General features: G+C 43.0%; 2 protein-coding genes across 2 annotated transcripts in view; one reads left to right on the forward strand and one right to left on the reverse strand.

Annotated features, from left to right (window-relative positions):
- Ccdc38 (coiled-coil domain containing 38) overlaps nucleotides 1-19,714 on the reverse strand; it is a 42,442-nt gene extending 22,728 nt beyond the window's left edge. The window contains exons 1-6 of the mRNA XM_005374488.2: nucleotides 19,534-19,714; nucleotides 15,130-15,183; nucleotides 8,662-8,759; nucleotides 7,206-7,371; nucleotides 2,297-2,361; nucleotides 78-241 (exon numbers count right to left, since the gene is read on the reverse strand). Of these exons, the coding sequence (XP_005374545.1) occupies nucleotides 78-241; nucleotides 2,297-2,361; nucleotides 7,206-7,371; nucleotides 8,662-8,759; nucleotides 15,130-15,169 (533 nt within the window). The 5' untranslated portion in view covers nucleotides 15,170-15,183; nucleotides 19,534-19,714. The remainder of the gene's footprint in view (nucleotides 1-77; nucleotides 242-2,296; nucleotides 2,362-7,205; nucleotides 7,372-8,661; nucleotides 8,760-15,129; nucleotides 15,184-19,533) is intronic.
- Amdhd1 (amidohydrolase domain containing 1) overlaps nucleotides 16,188-19,749 on the forward strand; it is a 26,505-nt gene continuing 22,943 nt past the window's right edge. The window contains exons 1-3 of the mRNA XM_005374693.1: nucleotides 16,188-16,225; nucleotides 17,875-18,029; nucleotides 19,264-19,708. Of these exons, the coding sequence (XP_005374750.1) occupies nucleotides 16,188-16,225; nucleotides 17,875-18,029; nucleotides 19,264-19,708 (638 nt within the window). The remainder of the gene's footprint in view (nucleotides 16,226-17,874; nucleotides 18,030-19,263; nucleotides 19,709-19,749) is intronic.

Here is a 19,749-nt window from a genome sequence, read left to right on the forward strand (position 1 = left end):
TATCGTGTTTTAAGAAACTTAAAACAAACTGGAGGGGAGGGAGGTGGGTGGGATTTGGCCAATATGAAGACACTAACATTTTCATAGCATCTGCAGATCGCTGGTCATTTTCTCGAAGGAACTCTTCAAAGGCTAGTGTGTCGTCTTCGAGCTTCTGTTCTGCTTTTTTGAGTTGCCTTTCCTTTACAACTATGTGTTTTTCAAGTTTTTTAATCGTGTTTCTTTTGGTTAACAGAGTATACTAGGGATATTGGAAATAAAGGTGTATCAATAACATTAGCATGTGTTTCAGGTACGCTCCAACAGTCTCATCATAATAAAGGGGAGAATGAATTTCACAGTAAGCAATTACTTGTATTAGAAGCAACAGCTTGGCTCAATCTTGGGCCTTTTTATTTAATGTTGCTTTGAAAGATGGTTGAAGGGAGACTAATTTCTCTCATTTACTTTTATGAAGAGACCCGGGGTTATCCTCAAAAGGGTTGTGCCCTCCAAGGCAAAAATAGCTACAAATCTCTCCAACGAGCAGGGCTATCTGTTAGCACCTTTCAGCTCTTTCCGGGCATTGGGAAACTGGGCTGCCACAAATTCTATCAGCTTCTCCCGCAAGAAGAAAGACAATGGAGGATGCAGTTTTAACTCTGCCATGCCAGTGATGTGTTCCTCTTAGCTGGGTACAAATTGTTGAACCAAACCCAAAGAGGCCTGTTTATATCTTCAAGTATAATTTTGACATCTATTTTTTTCAGTACAGAATATAAGAATACACTTGAGTTCTGAATGCCGCACATGAAAAATAAATTACAAAGAAACAAAGTCATATGTGTTATAATATACATGAATTTAAAATACCGGTCAGATAATTTTAGGAAATTACAGTTACTACTAAGAGCATCTGAGTTTATAACAAAAATATTTCATCCACTACTGTACTTGTCAAGTATTTATTGAGTGCTTATCATGTGCCAAGACTATGTGTGAACAAAGCAACAAACAAAATAACATAATTGCATTTATGCAATGTCAATTCTAGTAGGGAAAGAGTCAATATAAGGAAAATGGAGTGCCAATGGGCAAAGGCAGAGGGTTGCTATTATATGTAGAATAGCCTTTGAAAGTCTCTATGATACAGCGAAAATTAAACCAAAGTAGGAGGAGGTAGGAAGCCAATCTTGGGGACCTCTGAAGGGGGAAGGATTCCCCTAGGAGGAAGAACAAGAGAATGAGTGGTATCTCCTAGAACAGTATGGAGGCCATTGTACATGGAGCAGAGTGAGTAAGGAGGAGAATGGTAGAGAGATCGAACCAATTCTTTGTGTAACTGTTCTCCCATCTTTAAATGCTTGTTGTCCTGCTTTATTATGGTAAATGAACACATATAGTGAGATACGAAAGAATTGTGTTTTTAAGCCTGACTTCTAGTTAAAGGTTTGTGATGGTGAGATGTTGTGTCTAGATGTCCCCACAAACCTTCATGTGGTCATAGGTGTAGCTTTTTGGAGGTGGCTGGATCTAGTGTGTGATGCTGGGATAGATTCATGGTGTAATGAGAGGATTAAGGGTAGATAAGAATATAAGGGACAAAAGGGGCTGTTTAGTGTGAGGCTTGTTGCTTGCTGCTTTCTGCCTTCTGCCTTCCTTGCTTTGCCATGGACAGTTTCTCCTCTGCGATGCCCCCTTGCCTCAGAGCCTGCCAATTACAAACTAAAACCTCTACAAACTGTAAGCCAAATAAACCTTTCCTCCTTTAACTTTAGGTGTCAGGTATTTTGTCTCAGCAATGAGAAAAGAAACAGAAAAACAGACAAAAGTCTCTGTTAATTTTATAAATGACTCAACAGGGACCTGCTACTTTCTTCTGGCATAAGAGCATGTAGAGAGAGGTAGAAGCATTCCAGAATTCTCTGAGTTTCCAGAGTTCTTTTATTCTCACCATATTCAGCTAAAGATTCACAAAAATGTACATTAAATTGGGCTTCTGAAGTTCTGCTGTGATTGTTTGAGAAAGAACTGGGGAAAAAGGAAGAGAGTGGGAGCAGACATCCTCTAGAATAATTTTCCTGATTGCTAGAATGTGAGCTCTCTGTGGGTGAGACATTTGTTTTGTTCAGTGCTTGGCACAGGATAAGCATTCAACAAATATTTTTTGAATGAACTAACACACAAGTGGAGTAATCTGTTAAGCAATATATTGGGAGGCACGTAATAGAAAAATACAATGTCAAATTAAGTAGTTGGCAATACTATGTAACAAGTTTTCTGTTGGCTAATAGGAGAAATGAATTATTTTTACTACCTCAAGTAGAAACCTGTCTCTCTGGTCTCTAATAAATTCATGGAGAGTCTTTTTTGTGTCTGCAGCTGTAAGGAACATTTAAATAGATTTAGGTTCAATTCATTATCCTTCAAATATATCATATGGAATAAAAGCATAAGTTATTACATATACTGTAGTATATATCTGAGCTTTAAAAAGATCTTACTGTACCTTGCAGTAAGATTTTTCTTAATCATTCATAAGTTAACAGTAGTAATTATCATTTATTTTGTATCTATGTTCCAGGAATTTTATTAAATGTTTTAAATATATCATTTAATCCTAATGACAACCCAAATAAGGTATGTATTACTATCCGCCTGTCTGCTTCCGGAAGCTTAGAGACGTCAGAATTCTCCAAGATCACACAGACGACAAATGGTGGGGATGGGGAACCATCTCCTCAGCCTGAGCTGTTGTGAATAAGACCGAACTTTTGAATCGCAATGCTTGACTGACCTAGACGTCAAATTGAAGTCCTTGGACGCAGGGTTTTGGGGGAACCACAAACTAAAGTTACAGCAGAACAGGAAAATAGGGCAACTAGTTTTACCATGCAGAAAACTAAACAGGAAATACTGACAACTTCTTCCCAAGGTTTCTGCTTTGTTTTGAAAAATCACATTTATGCCGCATTTCAATATTTGCATGGTGAAAAATTAACAGAATGTGGTGTGGAATGAAGTCTTTCAATAACGATGTAGATAGAAGTAGAAATAAAATAATTTTTCTTAAATAGCAAGTGAGTCTGCGCTGAAGTAGGAGGCCTAAGTCTTTCTGGGTTGCATTTGTCTTGAACCTCTCCCTAGCTGGGAGTCATGAGTAAAGCACCCAGCTTCTCCATGCCTCAGTTTCCTCATTTGTTCAAGGAGGTCACTAACTGCTGGACTATATCAAGGTCCCCAACTATCTGCTGCGTCTGTCTGTGAGAAGGTTCTCTGCCTCCCTGGCAAGTGGTTGGCCATGGAACGCACATGGGCTTGACCTGTGTTGCTTCCAAGGGGAAACTAAGTATCACCATTCGTTTCTCTTTCTCCCTTTGCTGCCTAGCTGGGTTCCAGACGGGGGGTGTTCCTTCAACAGAAAATCCAGGGAAAAGTACCAAACTTGGAAAATGAGTGAGAAGTCAAACCTCTAAGATCGTAAACCAGTGAAATTTAGGAGTGGCTCATTACCAAAGAGTCATTTAGCCTAAGCGACTGTGTTATTCTCTTTCACAATGGCAGAGAAGGAGGGAGAAGGAGATGAGGCAATAGAGTACAAAACACAGTAACTTCTTAATAGTTATTGGCTATACTGCTTAAGTAATGCCATTAGAATGAATAACCATTTAATTATTTAAGGTCAGTAATGATGGCAACAGTGATTACTAGACTCACTAACTAGCAATAACTGGGAAGTAATGAATGACAAAGTTGGGAGTCAGACCGGCTGATCTGAATTCTATATGCACTTAGAGATTTTGGGTGACTCCGCCTCACTGAACCACTTTGATCAGATGAAAGAGGAGGCAGAAATATCTAACAGCTTTTTGGTGAGGATTAAATAGTACGCATATTAAAATCATCAACACTTAGCACGTAGGCATCTTTTTAAAGCTTCTTAAAACTGTATGTGATAGAAGCCACCGACATTCATGACAGTAGAGTCACCTGCTGAGCCCATGAACCTGTCACCTACTCCAACATTGACAACATTTTGCCAGTCTTATCTCTTGCCACCTCTCTTGGTCACTCTCTCACAGGAATATTTTAAAGAAAGTAAAAACACTTAGATCATTTAGAACACAAGTATTTTAGTATAGAACTCCATCCGACAAAACAATTTTAAAACATAACCATAACATGCTCACTTTTAAGAAAACTAACAAATCCTGAGTGTGATCTCTAAGCCAGCCCAAAGTAAATCTTCCCAGTGTTGTAAAAATTAGAATCTGAGGATCAGTTTGGTTGGCAGGGCTCCTAACGTCTCCTTTTCTATCTGTTATAGCCATTACCACTTCCCTAACCTTTACTCACATGCCATTCATTTGCACAAGTAAGCAGGTCAGTTTCCCTGTAGAATTTCCCCTATAAGTGTCTAGCATATTCGCATTTAACACAGTCTTCAAACTCTCAATATTTACTTGATTAGATTCAGGTACAGTTTACTCAAACATCTTTCCGTAACAGAAGGATGAAAGTGCTTACTGTACCTTTCATTTGGTTACTTATGATGGGCCAGCCCAATGGAAAGTAATTTTCAAAACTCTTCCCCTAAATTGAGTACTGTCAAATTATTGAATATTAGTTCAGGCTACTTTAACATGGTACTGGATGGTGGCATAAATGGAATTTTATCTTTCTATCCTAGTAGGACTCGCTATAGCGCGTTTCCCATTTGGGCTATTCTAGCTCTCAGGCAATTTCCACTGAGACTCATATAATAAAGGCTTCCCCAGAGCAGTAGTGTTCCGTGACATCAAAGCCCCTCCACCACTTCCTGGAGATGAAAAGAGCAGGCTGAAAGAGCTAGGTCTATGAAGACAACAGCTGAGACAAGCTGTTCAGAGGTGGTGTCCTTGAGCACAAAGCAAGGCAGGGCAGCAGTCACACAGGTGGAAAGGACAGTTCTGCAGTATAGGTGAACCAATTTGCCCATGACAGTTGCCTGTGTACTTTCTCTGATGGTGACCTAGCAGTTTGCCTCTACTGCATATAGAAAAACTGAAATAACCTTGACTCCCACAGTGGGGTGCCTGGCTTCTTTTATTCTCATGTAGTAGGTTTGTTTTCAGTCACAATGCAGGCAAGGAATGCAAGATTGAGGAACAGAGGTTTCGGTCACAGAACTCCTGACTGGAAACACAGTCCGAAGAAGTCTTTACCTGAAAATGTCTAACTTACCTGATATCCACAGATACCAGAACCCGATTTGCCCTGGATAATGCCAAACAGTTTTATAATTTTCTTTTCAAGAGTTTGTCTCATGGCGACTACTCTTTTTTTTTTTTTCCCACAATAACAACAGGACTTTATTTATTGGTTTCCATTGCACATGGAAGACTATTTTCTTTTAATTAGTGAATACTTTGATTAATTTCATCCTCTTTTACTGCCTCTACTCTTCCCTTCCTCTTCTCCAGTTGCATACTTCAAATATTTTCAAAGACGGATGCACAGTCTGAGTCTCAAAATAAATCTGAAGTTAAGGGGATTCAAACTGTAGAATATATTTTCCATGCCAACAAGGAAATATGTTTAAAAACTGATAATTGAGACAGTACTAATGATTAAAAGGTCAAGTGGATTAGGGAAGATTATAAACAACTTCAGTCCAATAAGATTAATAACTTTGATAAAATGGCCATTTCCTCTGTTCAGTGATCTCAGTGGAAGACCTCCAAATGACATAGGGGAAAGAAATTCCCAACCTGCTAGGTATCTGATATGAGTTCATGTTCTCTAAAATCGAAGAATGAATTTAGGAATAATGGTGGTTAAGAGCAGAATATATTTATTGGGGGGAAAGAAAGCTTCTGTCCAAGAGAGAGAGATAGAAGAGGTCCCAAATGGGCTGCCCCAATTACTCTTAAGATACAGGAAACACCAGATCAGCTGCAAAGCTGTTCTTCCTGGTGATCTCAGAAATGCCAGAGTGGTAAGGGTTTTTGAAGTCAGCTTCTTTGTGTAGAACTCTTTCTTAAAAGTATCACATATCCCCTTAAATACTCTTGGTAGGTTTACCATCCTACAAAGGTGACTTCTGAGACTCATACTTGAGCCTTGATATACCCTAGTCATTGGCATCATTTGTTACAGTCTATGTTTTTTTTTTTTGGAGCTATCTATGCATCTCTAAGATCTTTGAAATCACTTTAGATGGCTTCCTTTTTCTACATTAATTGTTGAATTCCAGTTTTTCATTCTAAGTGGTTTACCTGTTCTCTGGAGATTTTTATTTTTTTAATTTTGAGACAGGGTCTTACTATGTAGCCAAGGCTGGCCTTGAACTTTTTGTGATCCTCCTGCCTCAGCCTCCTAAGTGCTGAGATTATAGGTGTGTATTACCATACATGGCTTTTTTTCCTCCCATAATGTTGGAAAGTTCATGGGCTTTGGGAGACAGATGAAGAAACAGTTTAAGTTACCACAGCAAATCCTGGATACTTGAGCTATGTCTGTCTATCCTTTCTTCCTTTTAAAAATTTGAAAAAGCTCCATTTGGGGGAAAGATTTTATGACTATCAGCCTCACATCAGTTTAACTTCTTTAGGGTTGGACTACTTTCTGTCTCATTTTCATGCACTTCTTGATATAAGAAATGCTTATGACTTTTTTTACTTTAAAGAGAGTAGTAAAAAAAAAAAAATAGCAACATACCAACATCACAGATTGCCCCCTTTCATAGAGCAATGATTGCCATCTTGTAGTATTTTAACATGTTACCTTCTAAAATTATTAAAACCAGGTATGTTTTTGCAATAATAAGCAAGGTTGTTTAATTTTATTGGCTTCCTGATTCTGGATATATGAGTTCTATGAACAACAAAGGCTTCTCCATCCTGAGAAAGTTTCTATATCTCTACACCTAAAACAGCCTGAATGGCCAGAGCGATTCTCTTTATCTTTCGTCCACCCTTACCAGCTTTAATACTGTATTATTTGGTAGTGGTTGTCTTCTTGAGAGTCATGAAAATGAGTAACAGTCTTTTGGGAGAAGAATGTTTTCTTATTTAAAATAAATAAGAGAGTTCTCCTGACTCTCAGCCTCAATGTACAAAGACCTCCCTGATCGCTGTAAGATAGGATACTTTCTGTTTTTCTCACCTTCAGAAAAGGCCCCAAACGCAAAATTAATGGCAAATATCCAGATCAATGTTCTTAAACCAAGAGCAATTTCAGCTTACTTTCTGTTAATTTCAGAATAAGCATTGGATCCAGCCCCAGTTTTTCAAAGGAGACGCCATCTCTGTCAGACTGGAAAGCTATTTGGCTTAGGTGTGAGCGACTCTTCATTCGGGATGAAAACGTAGTCTTCTGGTGGACTTTCATGCTACGGCTCAAAATTTTGTCCTGCACAAGTGGAAAAGTTTAAAAGAATTTTTTAATCTACCAAATGGAATGTTGTGTTAGAATAGTGATCATATATAGAAATATCATCTGCAACGAGTGATATTAACATTAAACAAGTAACTCAAGCTCTTATCCTTAAGGGAATTATTTAGCTTTCATTTTCTTGAAGTGATGAAAATTTCCTATGAAGCTGAGCAAAAATGTAAAAAAAAAAAATTAACCTTTATTAAACTGTACCTCACAAACAGGATAAAGTCCTTCTGGCTTTATTTTCATAATTATGTCTTGCCCAAAATGTAGGTAAAACTTGGAGATTCCAAGGGTTGGCTCTGTAGAATGAAAATCTTGAAAGGAAATGAACCTCCACAGTATAACATGTGTGTGTGTGTTTGTGTGTGTGTACTGATTTCATTTGTATTTTCTCAATTTAACGTTTGCTTAAATTCAACAAAGCTACACAATACAAAAAGCCATCATACAGTAGCATTTCTAGATAATCTATTCTACTTAGGGTTAAGAAGGTCCTGTAATCAGCCTTCATCTCTGGGAGGAAAGAAAGTTAATTTCCTGAACTGTGACCCAGGTCATGTAGGCTAGGATCATATAAACAGTGAGATTAACCCTGTAAGACCTGTTGGAGTGTTGGCCTCAGTAATGCCTTAGTTTCTTATAAAATAGTTCTAAATAATTCCACTTTTATACCTTTTTCCTTGCCTACTCCTGTCCCTAACCCACACATAGACATTGCCTTGTCCATATCAGCTCAGCAAACTGAACAATTCTTGAAGACTGAGCTCCTGTGATCTCTGTGAAGTCTTTGCACACTACCACCGTCACCACCACCACTTCTCTCTCCTCTCACTAGCAAAGGTGAGTGTGCTTGCTCTGTATATCCTTTGCAGGCTGCTGTGACTGTAGTTCATCAGCTCTGAGACGCCATTTATTGTAACGCGTGGGTACCAACATACGGCACTGCACCTATGTAAGCTAGATCCAATTTTAGAATGAAAAAAATGTGTCAGTTAGAATCAATGAAGTAAGGTCCCTGGTAATTGTTCATGGTTTATCTGTCTCCCCCTCTGGGTGGTGACCTTTGCAGTTCCCTGCTGTGTGCTTGAGGTCGCTGTGACCTTTCTTTGCCTTCACTGTCTCTCCAGAACGGTGTGGGCCACACACCACGCCTGTCCACATCTGCTTCCGTGTAATAATCTATAAAAGCTTGTGAGAGCAATGAACAAGAGGATGCGATTATGACATCAATTGTTGTAAGTCTTTTTTATAAAGCCTTACCTTTTCCTTTGCTGCCAATTCATTTTCTTTGTAAAGAAAGAGATCCTGGAAAAAGATCTTATAAGGCCTGTTCTTTTTGGTCGAGTCATTCTTATTATCTGCAAGAAAGAAAGACTGGTTTTCCCTCAGTTGGCCAGAGCATTAAGGCTCTCACTGGCCAGGAAGTAAGTGGGATACAGGGGTTACTGACAAGGGAGGATGCAGACAGCCTTTGCCTCTGCAACTGGAATTGGAGATGCAGGTCTTGGATCTGTTGGGCCAGAGCCAGTGCGGTTGTCTTTCCCATGGAACCAAGTAAGGTGTTTTTAGTGCTTCGCAGGTGAATGAGTTGATAAACAGGCTTTTGTGAGAATAGTGGGATCATAATTTGAGATATGAAGATATTGCTTGCTCTCATCACCACAAATGTACCAAACACTGTGTTTATAACCTCCCTTCCACAGCAGTGCACACACCCACTGCCCTTCGGGAGAATCTCAGTCCAAACCAGACAGTCTACAAAAGAAAGTCAATATTAACAAGTGCTGGTGAGGGTGTGGAGCTGGTGGGGACGTAACATGGTGGAGTCACTTTGGAACACAGTCTGGTGGTTCCTTAAAAAGTTGAACATAGGGTTGCTGTAGACCTCAGCAATTCTACTGCAAGGCATATACTCCAAGGAAAGAAAACATCTACCAAAAAACTTGTACATGAATTTTTAGTATTACTCACAATAGCTAAGATGACAGCAAAACAATTCGAGTATCCATCAGCTGAGGAATGATAAACAGAATGTGGTATAATAAGTTGGTTTTGTTCCTAAGTCTGACAAAGTGAGTCTTATCCACCATTGACACAAATGTGCAATGTCTATTGCTTTGTGCTTCCTATCAGTCCGCTTTGCTTCACCACTGTTTTTCCCCTTGCTTCCAGGCATCCTGGGCTTGGACTGAGTACTGTACTGCCGTACACTATTACACTGTGCAGTAAGCACACCAGCAGTACAACTGTGACAATGTCTACCAGGCACGTGAGCTACTTCAGCAAGATCCTGTCTCAAAAAGAAACTTTAAAAAGGAGCTGGGGCTGGGGATATAGCTCAGTAGCACAGTACCTGCCTGACAAGTGCAAGGTCCTGAGTTCAAATCCCAGTACCAACCCCACCTCCCAAAAAAAAACCCCCCCCCAAAAAAATAAAAAAGGAGCTGAAGATGTAGTTCAGTACAAAGATCCGCAAGTTCAATCCCCAGTATTGCAAAGCACTGGAACATTTTGAGAGTCCCCTGCCTCCAGTGGCAGTAGCAAAGAATTAGTGTACTGGAGCTCAAAGGGTGCCTGATTAGCGACAATTTTCCCAGGGATCCAGCTGGGGAAATGGGAGTGGCTGGGATTATAGAAAGCCTAGAGATCCTATTTTGGTAGGCCATGGGTTTAAGAGAGAAAAAATTGCAAAACAAAAGTAACAAGAGAGTAAAGTGTCTCCTCAGGTTCCCCTAGGAGGATATGACCGACTTATTGAATGGTTCTCTGTGGTTCAGTAGGGGAGTGAAACCCATTACACTGAGGAGTATGTGGAGTGCAGTTGGTCCAGCTGATGGAGGACTAACAGGTAGGGAGCGCTCCTGCTGGTTGGCATAATATCTGGCAAGAGTAGAAGTACATACGGTTAGACCTTGAGGCCCTGTGAGGCTCAGGCACATAGACCTTCTGATAAATGGATTAGAGGCAGCTGAGGGCAGACTATGGGGGAGCCCTGCTAACAGCAAGAGGTGACAGAGGTTGAGTACCCAAAGGGACCTGGGGCTGAATGGCTCTGATGCTTAATTTTACGTGGTAACTTGGCTGGGCCAGAGGGTGCCTGGATTACACACAATTTCTGGATGTGTCTGTGACTGCATTTCCGGATGTGGTGAGCATTTGAATTAGTGGACTTGGGAAAGTCAACTTCCCTTCCCAGGGCAGGAGGGCATCCTACAGTCCATGAGGGCCCAAGGAGAAGAGGAGGCCAAGAAAGGAAGAGCCTGACCTTTCTTTTCCACGTCCCTGAGCTGAGACAGCTCACCTCATCTTCTCTTGCGCCCACACTGGCACTGACAGCACGGGCTCCCCGGTTCTGGGGCCTTTGATTTGGACTGAATTATACTCAGCTCCCCTGGACTCTGGCTCGCAGATGGCCAACTGTGGGACTCATGTGAGCCGATTTCTCATACTAGCCTTCACTCCTATTGGTTCTGTTTTTTTGGAGAACATTGCCTAAAACAGCGACACTGCCAGTCTGTGGACCTGGGCCCTCTATTACCACTCCTAGGCCAGACATGGACCCCAGACATCCCAGCACCGGCCACTCACATCCTCCACATGTGAGCCATTGGCAGGCTGGACCCTCTGCCACAACCGATTCTCTCTTACCCAAGAGAAACCCTACAAACTTAGACTGCGTCCCAGCCCAGGTGCTTAAAGTCTTCAATGCCTGAGTTAAAGTATCCACTGACCAATTCACTGGGATGATATTTTTTTCCATCCAAGTCCAAATCCAAGTTTATTTTATTTATAGAGGAAATGGGAGGCGGGGCTAGCCCTCTGGGCACCAAGTATATTGGTTTCCGACGGCTGCTGCAATGAATTACCACCCAAGTAGTGTCTTTTATTTGTCTATTTTCTGTTACGCTAACAAAATACCTGCATTTGGATAACCCTGGGTCCAGCATGATGTCATCCTAGGATCTTTATCTTGATTTTTATCTACCAAGACACTTTTTCCCAAGTAAGTTCACGCTCACAGATTCCAGGGGTTAGAACGTGATGGCTGAGTATTTGTGGGGGCCCCCATCCAACCACAGTGCCAAGTTTCCAGAATCATAAGCTCACTACAAGCACCAGCCCCCAGGGAACCCTTCTCCCTGTATTGGCTTCCCACTCACATGGAACTGGGGCCACCATTACAAATTACCAGGAGCAGGTAGCTTAAAACAGCAGAAATTCATTCCCTCACAGTTCTGGAGGCTACAGATCCAAAATCAAGGTGTCGGCTGTGTTGTTTTAGAGGCTCTCAGGGAGAATCTAGTCCATGACCTTCTCTCAGCTTCCGGTGGCTGCCAGCAATCCCTGCAGCTCCTTGGGTTACAGAAGATGTGTCACATGACTCTCTGTCTCTGTCTTCATACATCTGAGCCTCAAACTGGCTCTCGGCTCTCTTCTGAGGATATCCACTGTTCGGTTTAAATTCGACGTGTACCCTAAATTCGAGGTGACCTCATCTCAAGACCCTTACCTTAATTACTTCTGAAAATACCCCTTTTCTAAAGAAGTTCCCATTTTCAGGTTCTGGATGGACATATCTCAGGGTCACATTTAACCCCCTCCACCACCTCATACCTACAGCGTGCCCCAGACTCTACCCCTGGCCACAGGCTCCTGCTCTCCAGAGTCTCACGCTGCTGCTCCTGAATAAGCTGACACTGGGCCTGGCCTCTGTCCTGAACCCTACATTAGCAATAAGGGTTCTTCTGAGTTCCCCAAGTCAGACTCTGTTCACTGAATGTTGACTCCTCTAACCCCCCTCCCACCTGTTGTCACCATTACACTCTTCTCTGGGCTGCCTTGTGAATCTATGCCATTACTAATTCCCTGCCTTGGTTGGAGCTCTTCTCTTCCCTGCCTCAGTCTATCAGTTTCCTCATGCTGCTGTAACTAACCACTCAAACCCAAGTGGTTTAAAATCACGCGCATTTAGTCTCTTACTCTTGTGGAACTCAGAAGTCTGGAACAAGACTTATAAAATCAAGATGTTGGCAAGGCTGTCATCCCTTTGGAGGCCACAAGTAGACTCTCCCAGCCTTTAGAGACTGCCCATATCCCTTGGCTTGTGGACCCTTCCTCTCTCCTCCATGTGCATCACCCAGCCTCTGCTTCCATTATCATGACCCCTTCTCTGTCCTAGGCCTTTCTGCCTCTCTCTTAGGGACACCACCAGATGCATTGGACCCACCAGATAGGCCAGGATGGTCTTCCCATCTCTAGGTTCTTCACTTAATCGCCTTTGCAAAGTCCATCCTGACATGGAAGGTAATCTTTTCACAGGTGTCAGGGGTTAGGAGTAGACATTTTTTTGGGGATTTTATTCTATCACACTTACACAGCCTTACTTCTTTCTTAGCTTTGTCCCTTACTGGCACTCTTGCTTGGTCCTAATTCTTTCATCCATTTGTTCAAGAAATACCCATGAAAACTCTACTATGTGCCAGGCGCTATTACAGGCACTGATGATACCCTGTGAACAAACAAAGATGCCTGTTCTTGGGGCCTTACATTAAGGTGAGGTGTGTGTGTGTGTGTGTGTGTGTGTGTGTGTGTGTGTGTTGGCAACAGACAATGAAAATATATAGTAGACAATTTTATAACCTGTTATAAGCTAACAAAGTTCTGTGGGAAAAATAGAACAGGAGACAGAGTATTTTTAAGGGAGTGGTGGTGTGGACTCCATTCAGGGAGTCTGGAAGATAACCAAGTGAATATCTGAGGAGGAGTAGTCCTGGCTGTGGTAATAGTCAGTGTAAAGGCCCTGGGGCAGGACTTGCCTGCTGTGTGTTGAAGAGAAAGAAAGGAGGCCCCTGTAGCTGGAATGGAGTGAAGCGGGGGTGGGGAGCAGCAGGAGAGAGGCAGACACGCTGGCATGGACTCTCGGGAACCCCTGGAGGACTTTGAGCAGAGAAGTGACGCGGTCTGCCACTTAATCCTGTGCAGGTAGATGAGAACTGACTCGAGTGGGGCAGTCAGGGTTGCAACCGGTGTGCTTCAGCTAAGAGCTGCTGGCGGTTCTGCCCAGCATGGTAGACACAGAGATGGCAGGAGTGGTTGGGTTCTACATATATTTGAAAGGGCAGCCAGCAGAGTCCCCTGTGGGGTTGCATATGGCGCATTTTCCTCAGGCACTCATTTCTCCTTTTTTCTCTTCCTCTTTCTCCCACTTCCTTCTCTACCTCCCTCCTCTGCTCTCTTCCCTCTCTCCTTCTTTTCTTTCCTTCCTTCCTTCCTTCCTTCCTTCCTTCCTTCCTTCCTTCCTTCCTTCTTTCCTTCCTTCCTACCTCCATCCCTCCCTCCCTCTCTCCCTTCCTTCCTTCCTTCTTTCTACCTGAAAATATAAATACTCCTATCATGTTTAAGACACCATTGCTACACATTTCTATTAGTTACATAAAAACATATTAATTATAAATACAGAGAGCCCCAAAATATCCTCCAAAGCAGATGTTTATTAATCACTGTCGCTTGGAACACACTTGGGGTTATCCAGTTAAATTCTTGTCAAATTTGTAAGTGAAAGCAAAGCTATTCCTTGTAGACTAATAAATTCCAATTTCTTGTACATTTATAAAGAATGAGGAAGGGAAGGAGGGCAGAGAGGTAAAAAAGGCAGATTGTGATAAAGTTCACCTATTCATGTCCTTCACGATGACAAGTAATTAACTTTGTGAGACTGCGGTGGATTGACAGCTGGTTGGGGCCCACCTGAGGACTGTTGCCAGCAACGTAAGAAAGAGAACTGGAGAGGAAAGAGTGAAGCTGTTAGGGAGCTGCTGATTTTCCTGAAGAGCTTGTCATGTTGGCTTTCCTGATGAACTTGGCTGTTCTCATCATCAAAGAAGCTCAGGACCTTGTTGTTGCTGAGAGTGGCTACGGTTCACTTTGGGAGATCTCTGGTCTTTACTTTGAGCATCGCTTCCTGGCTCTGGAGGGGAAGATAGTGCACTGCCGGTCTCCTGGAGCAGCTTGTCACATTGGCTTTCTCAGTGTGGATTTGACTGTTATCATCAGAGGGGCTTGGGACCTTGCTGTCACTGAGTATGGCTCTGGTACTTTTTGGGAAGCTCCGCTCCTTACTTTCAGTGTCATTTCCTGGCTCCAGTGCAGATCCCTCATTCTGCTGGCACAGATCCTTCATCCCGCTGGCACAGACTTTCTAGCTTCCACCACTGAGCTTTGGGCCTTCCCAGTGCAAATCCATGAAACAGGCCTGCATGAGACATGGTTGTGGACTCCTGGTCTCCAGTTGGACTTGTTGGGGGGCATTGTTATGGCCTCTAGGTCTTTAGCTGGACTCCTGCAGGGCATTGCTGTGGGATCCAGGCCCTCAGCTGGATTCTTTTGGTCTTCAGTGTGTGGACAGATTTCCTGCACTCTCTTTGTATAGGACTCTTTGGGTGACTATTACAAAATAATCCTATAAATTATGTGTTCTGTATTGTTTTCCTTGCAAACACTGACTACAACAGAGACACTGTAGCAGTCTAGCTCAACATGACAATGTGATGCACTGTTGATTTGAAGCTTATTTAAAACAATAAAGTAGAGCAGACTCTTCTCTGCAGGTAGTTTGTAGTCTTCACACTTTATTCTTATGGTGTAGTGTTTTCCTTTGCTATCTGAATCCCCTTGGAGTCTGATAGCACTGTGCAGAAAATAAGAACTCAAGCATTAATTTCTTCCTACCTTCAAAATTCACTGAAGCCTGCAAAAACTGTGATGACATCTTGTCTCCTGGGCCTGTCCAAAGAAAAGGAAGCACATATTAAAAACTTTTGTAAACATTGTATAAAGAAGCTAAATTCAAAGTCTTTCTGGCTTTACAAACAGTACACACACAAACTCTTTGACCCAGCAATTCCAGTTCGAGGAATTTAACCTAACAAAAATTCAGACATGCAGGACAATAATGTTTTTTCAGTATCATTTAATAAACAGGGAGTTGATTAAATAACTATAGTATCCCCATAAGGTAGATTGCCACGTGGCCCTTAAAATGATGCTGTTATCACTATCTGTCTAACATATATGATAAGTAAGAAAAAAAAAGCAACTATTTTGGCAGTAGAAATAGTGTGATAAAAAACGCAAGCAAAAAACTAAGAGTTGTTTAAAAAGCTGTTCACCAAACATTAGTAGTGGTTACCTCTGGTTCGGCTCAACCTCTCCTTTCTTTCTGGTCAAGTTTGGGGTTAGGATTAGGTGACTGAGATACTCACTTTAGCTGCGAAACATAAGCAATTGCTAAGACAACAACAACTTACCAAGATAAATAACTTACAAATGGACTTATTTTTATTTTTTTTATTTTTAATTTTGTTTTTGTTTTTGTTTTTTTTTTTTCCGGTACGGGGAATCAAACTCACGACCTCACACTTGCCAGGCAGGCACTGTGCCGCTGAGCTAAATCCCCAGCCCCTTGGACTTATTTTTAAATTCCAAGTGATTGTAGGAAAAAAGCGCATGATGAACACTACAGTTTGGACGTTGCATCTCTTCCAATGGAACCTGTATTAAAGGCTTGGTCCTCGAGGTGGCGCTATTGAGAAGTGGGGGAACCCTTAGAAGCCGGGGCCTGGTGGAAGGATTTTAGGTCTTTGGGGCTCCCCTAGCAGGAAATTACGGGGCCTTCTGCTATGGTCTCTTCCTCTCCCTCGCCTTTTACTTCCTGGCCATGAGGTGAGCACTTCTGCTCCACTACTCACTCCCACTATCATGTGTGGTCTCACCACAGGCTGGTAGCCATGGAGACCCCTGATCCTGCACTGGAACCTCCAAAACCGTGAGCCAAAACAGAACTTTCTCTTTTACTTGACTATCTCAGGTATTTTGTCATAGTGACAGAAGACTGACTGACAAAACAAAATGTCAAATGACACTGACTTTTGTTAAACAAAATATCAAAATTTTGAATACAGAAAGGATTTCACTGCACTTGTGTGATCCTGAGTCAGGGCCTCACTTATCTCACCGTGATTCCGGCCCACAGATGCCCCCAGCACTGGGAATTGAGCTCAAGGCCTCATACTAAATGTGCTCAACTACTGAGCTACACCTCCACCCTTTTTTTCTTTTTACCTTCCCTCCCTCCTCTTCCTCTCACCTTCCCTCTTTTCCTCTCTCTTTCTTTCTTTCTTTCTTTCTTTCTTTCTTTCTTTCGTTCGTTCGTTCTTTTTTTCTTCCTTCCTTCCTTCCTTCCTTCCTTCCTTCCTTCCTTCCTTCCTTCCTTTCTTTCGACAGGGTCTCACGGTGTAGCCCAAGCTGGCCTTAAACTTGTAATCCTTCTGCTTCTAAGCAGATTACAGATATGCAGCACCACAACCAGTTAGAGCTTATCTTTATTTAAAATGTCGACATTTTGCTCATCCTAGATATGTTGTGTGACTCTTCCTTTTCTGGAATACTGAATTCAAATACTAGCTATTTTGATGCCTGAGTTTTGACCTCTCCATTAAATTTTTTTTTTTTGCTGGAGGCAAGTACCTCTCTTATTACTGTAATTCTTATTCTGATTTCTGTATTTTGGGACTGTCACTTAGATTTCTCAAAGACTTTGTGTATCTTTTAGAGGAGAGTTATAAAGTTATATGCATTTGGAGGGAAAAGGGCTCAAGAGTTTATATAAATATGTGCACCCATGACAGGAGCAAAGAAACAATGCCTTGTGTTTTAGGTTGGCTGTTTAAATTTATTCCTTAGTAATGTCAAAGAACCATGTTTAAAACCTAAATGTTCCAGAAGCATAACATCAGGTAATTAAGAACACAGACTCTGGAGTGAAGAAGTCTGGCTTTGAATCTTGGTCTGCATTTACAGATGAGTAAGCAAGTTCACTTAATATTCAAAAACATTTACTGAGTACCTACTATGCATCCGGTACTGTTCTAAGTATGGCAGACAGATCCTTCAAAAAGACTAGACTAAAAGCCATCGTCTTTATGAAGCCTCCTGCCTCAGCCCTCCAGAATGCTAGGATTACAGGTTGCACCACTGCTACCAGCTAAGAATGAAGTTTTATAGTGTCCAATCCTAAAGTTGTAGAATTACTCTAAATATATTTACCAGCAATAGCCAGGTGGGGTGGCGCAGGCCTGTAATCCCAGCACTCCAGGGGCTGAGGAATGAAGATCTCCGTGAGCTTGAGGCCAGCCTGGGCTACAAAGTGAGCTCAAGGCCAGCCTGAACTATGTAATGAGACCCTGTCTTAAACAAAACAAACAAACAAACAAACAAACAAACTACCAGCAACGCTATCTACCAGATACTATTAGAAGCAGTTTGTGCTCGGTTTTCACACCCTTGCTACAGCCCAATAAAATGGATTTCCAGATTCTCTGCATGTGGGATAGGAAGCATCTCCCCACCCATATAAGGACCTAGTCAGGTCCCCCCCCCACCCACTGCCTTTTACTTCTCCACCGGCTCCCCCAGCACCTTGGACAGTACCGGGAGGAGCGGCTCTGAGCTGAGTCCTTGGGTGGTGTGCAGACACCAGAGCCGGCACTTTTTTGTTTACCTGAAAGCCAGGAGCTACTGGGTCCTTGGCCTGCCCGATGGCCACCTCTCAGGTCAGCAGCAGAGCACAGGTGAGAGTACTTTGCTCTTGACCTCTGAGGCTCTGCTGGCGTCAAGCTTACTGTTCTGTGTGGACTTTCCTGTTGACTCTGCCTTTTGCAAACTGAAAAGACTAACTCAGATCAAGAGGAAAGAAGAATAGAGGAAGGGAGTTTGCAAACGGGAGTCAGGTGATACAAAGAACCCTTTCTAACCTAAGAAATAGTAGAGATACTTTTTTCTTTCTTCCCTCAGTACTGTGGATTAAATCCAGCCTCCCCCTCCCCCCATTCATTTATTTTTCCGTTTTAAACAGGTCTTGGTAAGTCATTAACCTGCCCAAGCTGGGCTTGAACTTGGGGTCTTTCTGCCTCAGCCTCCCATAGTGCTAGGAATATAGGTGTGCACCACCGTGCATGGCCAAGATGCTGGTTATTACTAAGGAAAAAATGTATTGCCCTTACCCCTCAGTTACTATCAAAAGTAACCAAGGAGGAGAGAAATATCTCTGGTCCGTCCTGCTTCTGCAAACCTCTTGTTTGCAAATGCATCTCGGGTAGTAAGAGTCTGGACCATGGATCAGATACACTCACGAACACAAATGATCACTTAATAAAAAGAGTATCATTTCTTTAGACTTACCAAGAATGTGTAAGCTGGAAGTACAGTTCATGGTATATACTCGGAGGTTAGTTAGGCCAGAAACTAGTGCAACTTGCTCAAATCCAGCCATTAACCTAACCTGACCACACTGTGCGTTTAATTCTTTCCCGCTTTCCTCCTTCATCCTATTTTATCTCAGTTTTATAGGGTGTAGCGTGACGTTAAAGGATCTTCTTTCTAAATGCGTTTGTCTAACGCATTTAGACATGTGTTTAATGTTTGCTGGAGTGTTTGCTGTCTGTTCTTAGTTTTAAAATGACACCAAATTGACTTCCTTTTCTACTTGGCGTTTTGTAAGTGTAGTCTGCTTTTTTCTTTTTTGATGCGTCCATGTTCGCAGCGCAGAGAATTCCCTTCCCTGTGTGGGGTTGGTACCGCACACAGCACATCTTCATCCCCTGTTTCATCCGCTTCCCTCCCTCCCTCCAGCTCCTCAGCCCCTTCCCGTGGCAGGATGATCTCTGCTCCTGCTTCCTACGGTTCGCTTTTATTTTGCTCTTTAGTTATAATTTGGGTTTCTCCTAGAAGGTAAACAACGCGCTATTTAAGCTCGCGTGTCTCATTTATTGTATTTCACCTTCTGTCTTCTTTTCTACGGTAAAGTCTCTGCTGGGCAAGAAGTGCCTCCGCCGTCTTTATCTGTCACTCAAGCCCCGCGCAGCGTGCCCGCTAGATATGGACCGGACCGGGCGAGTGCCGTCACCGAGAGTCCAGCAAACCCCAGCGCCTCCGAGCCCCCTGCCGGGCAGGAGCGGCCGAGGCAGCACACGTCTTCCTTAGGGGAAGCTGCCTCCTCCCGCGGCCCGCCGGGGCCTGCGGCTTCCCGCTGCGGCGGCCCAGGGCCCGGGGACCCGCGGCTCCCACCCGCTTTACCTCCGCGAGTTCGGGTCCCGGAGGCCTCGTTCCAATCTCTCCCGAGCAGGCGCCCACGGTGCCCTCAGTCGGCTCTATCCGGCCCCGGGCCCCGTCCCTTTCATCCTGGGGGCGCACTGGGAGCGCATCCTACAGCGGATCGGGCCAACCGAAGAGTGCGCGGGACCCGCGTCCGGTTCGGCGCCGCGCGGACCCCAGAGCCGCCCCTCCCTCCCC

This window comes from Chinchilla lanigera, unplaced genomic scaffold, assembly GCF_000276665.1.
Source record: "Chinchilla lanigera isolate Chin_1 unplaced genomic scaffold, ChiLan1.0 scaffold00004, whole genome shotgun sequence".
NCBI classification, from domain to species: domain Eukaryota; kingdom Metazoa; phylum Chordata; class Mammalia; order Rodentia; family Chinchillidae; genus Chinchilla; species Chinchilla lanigera.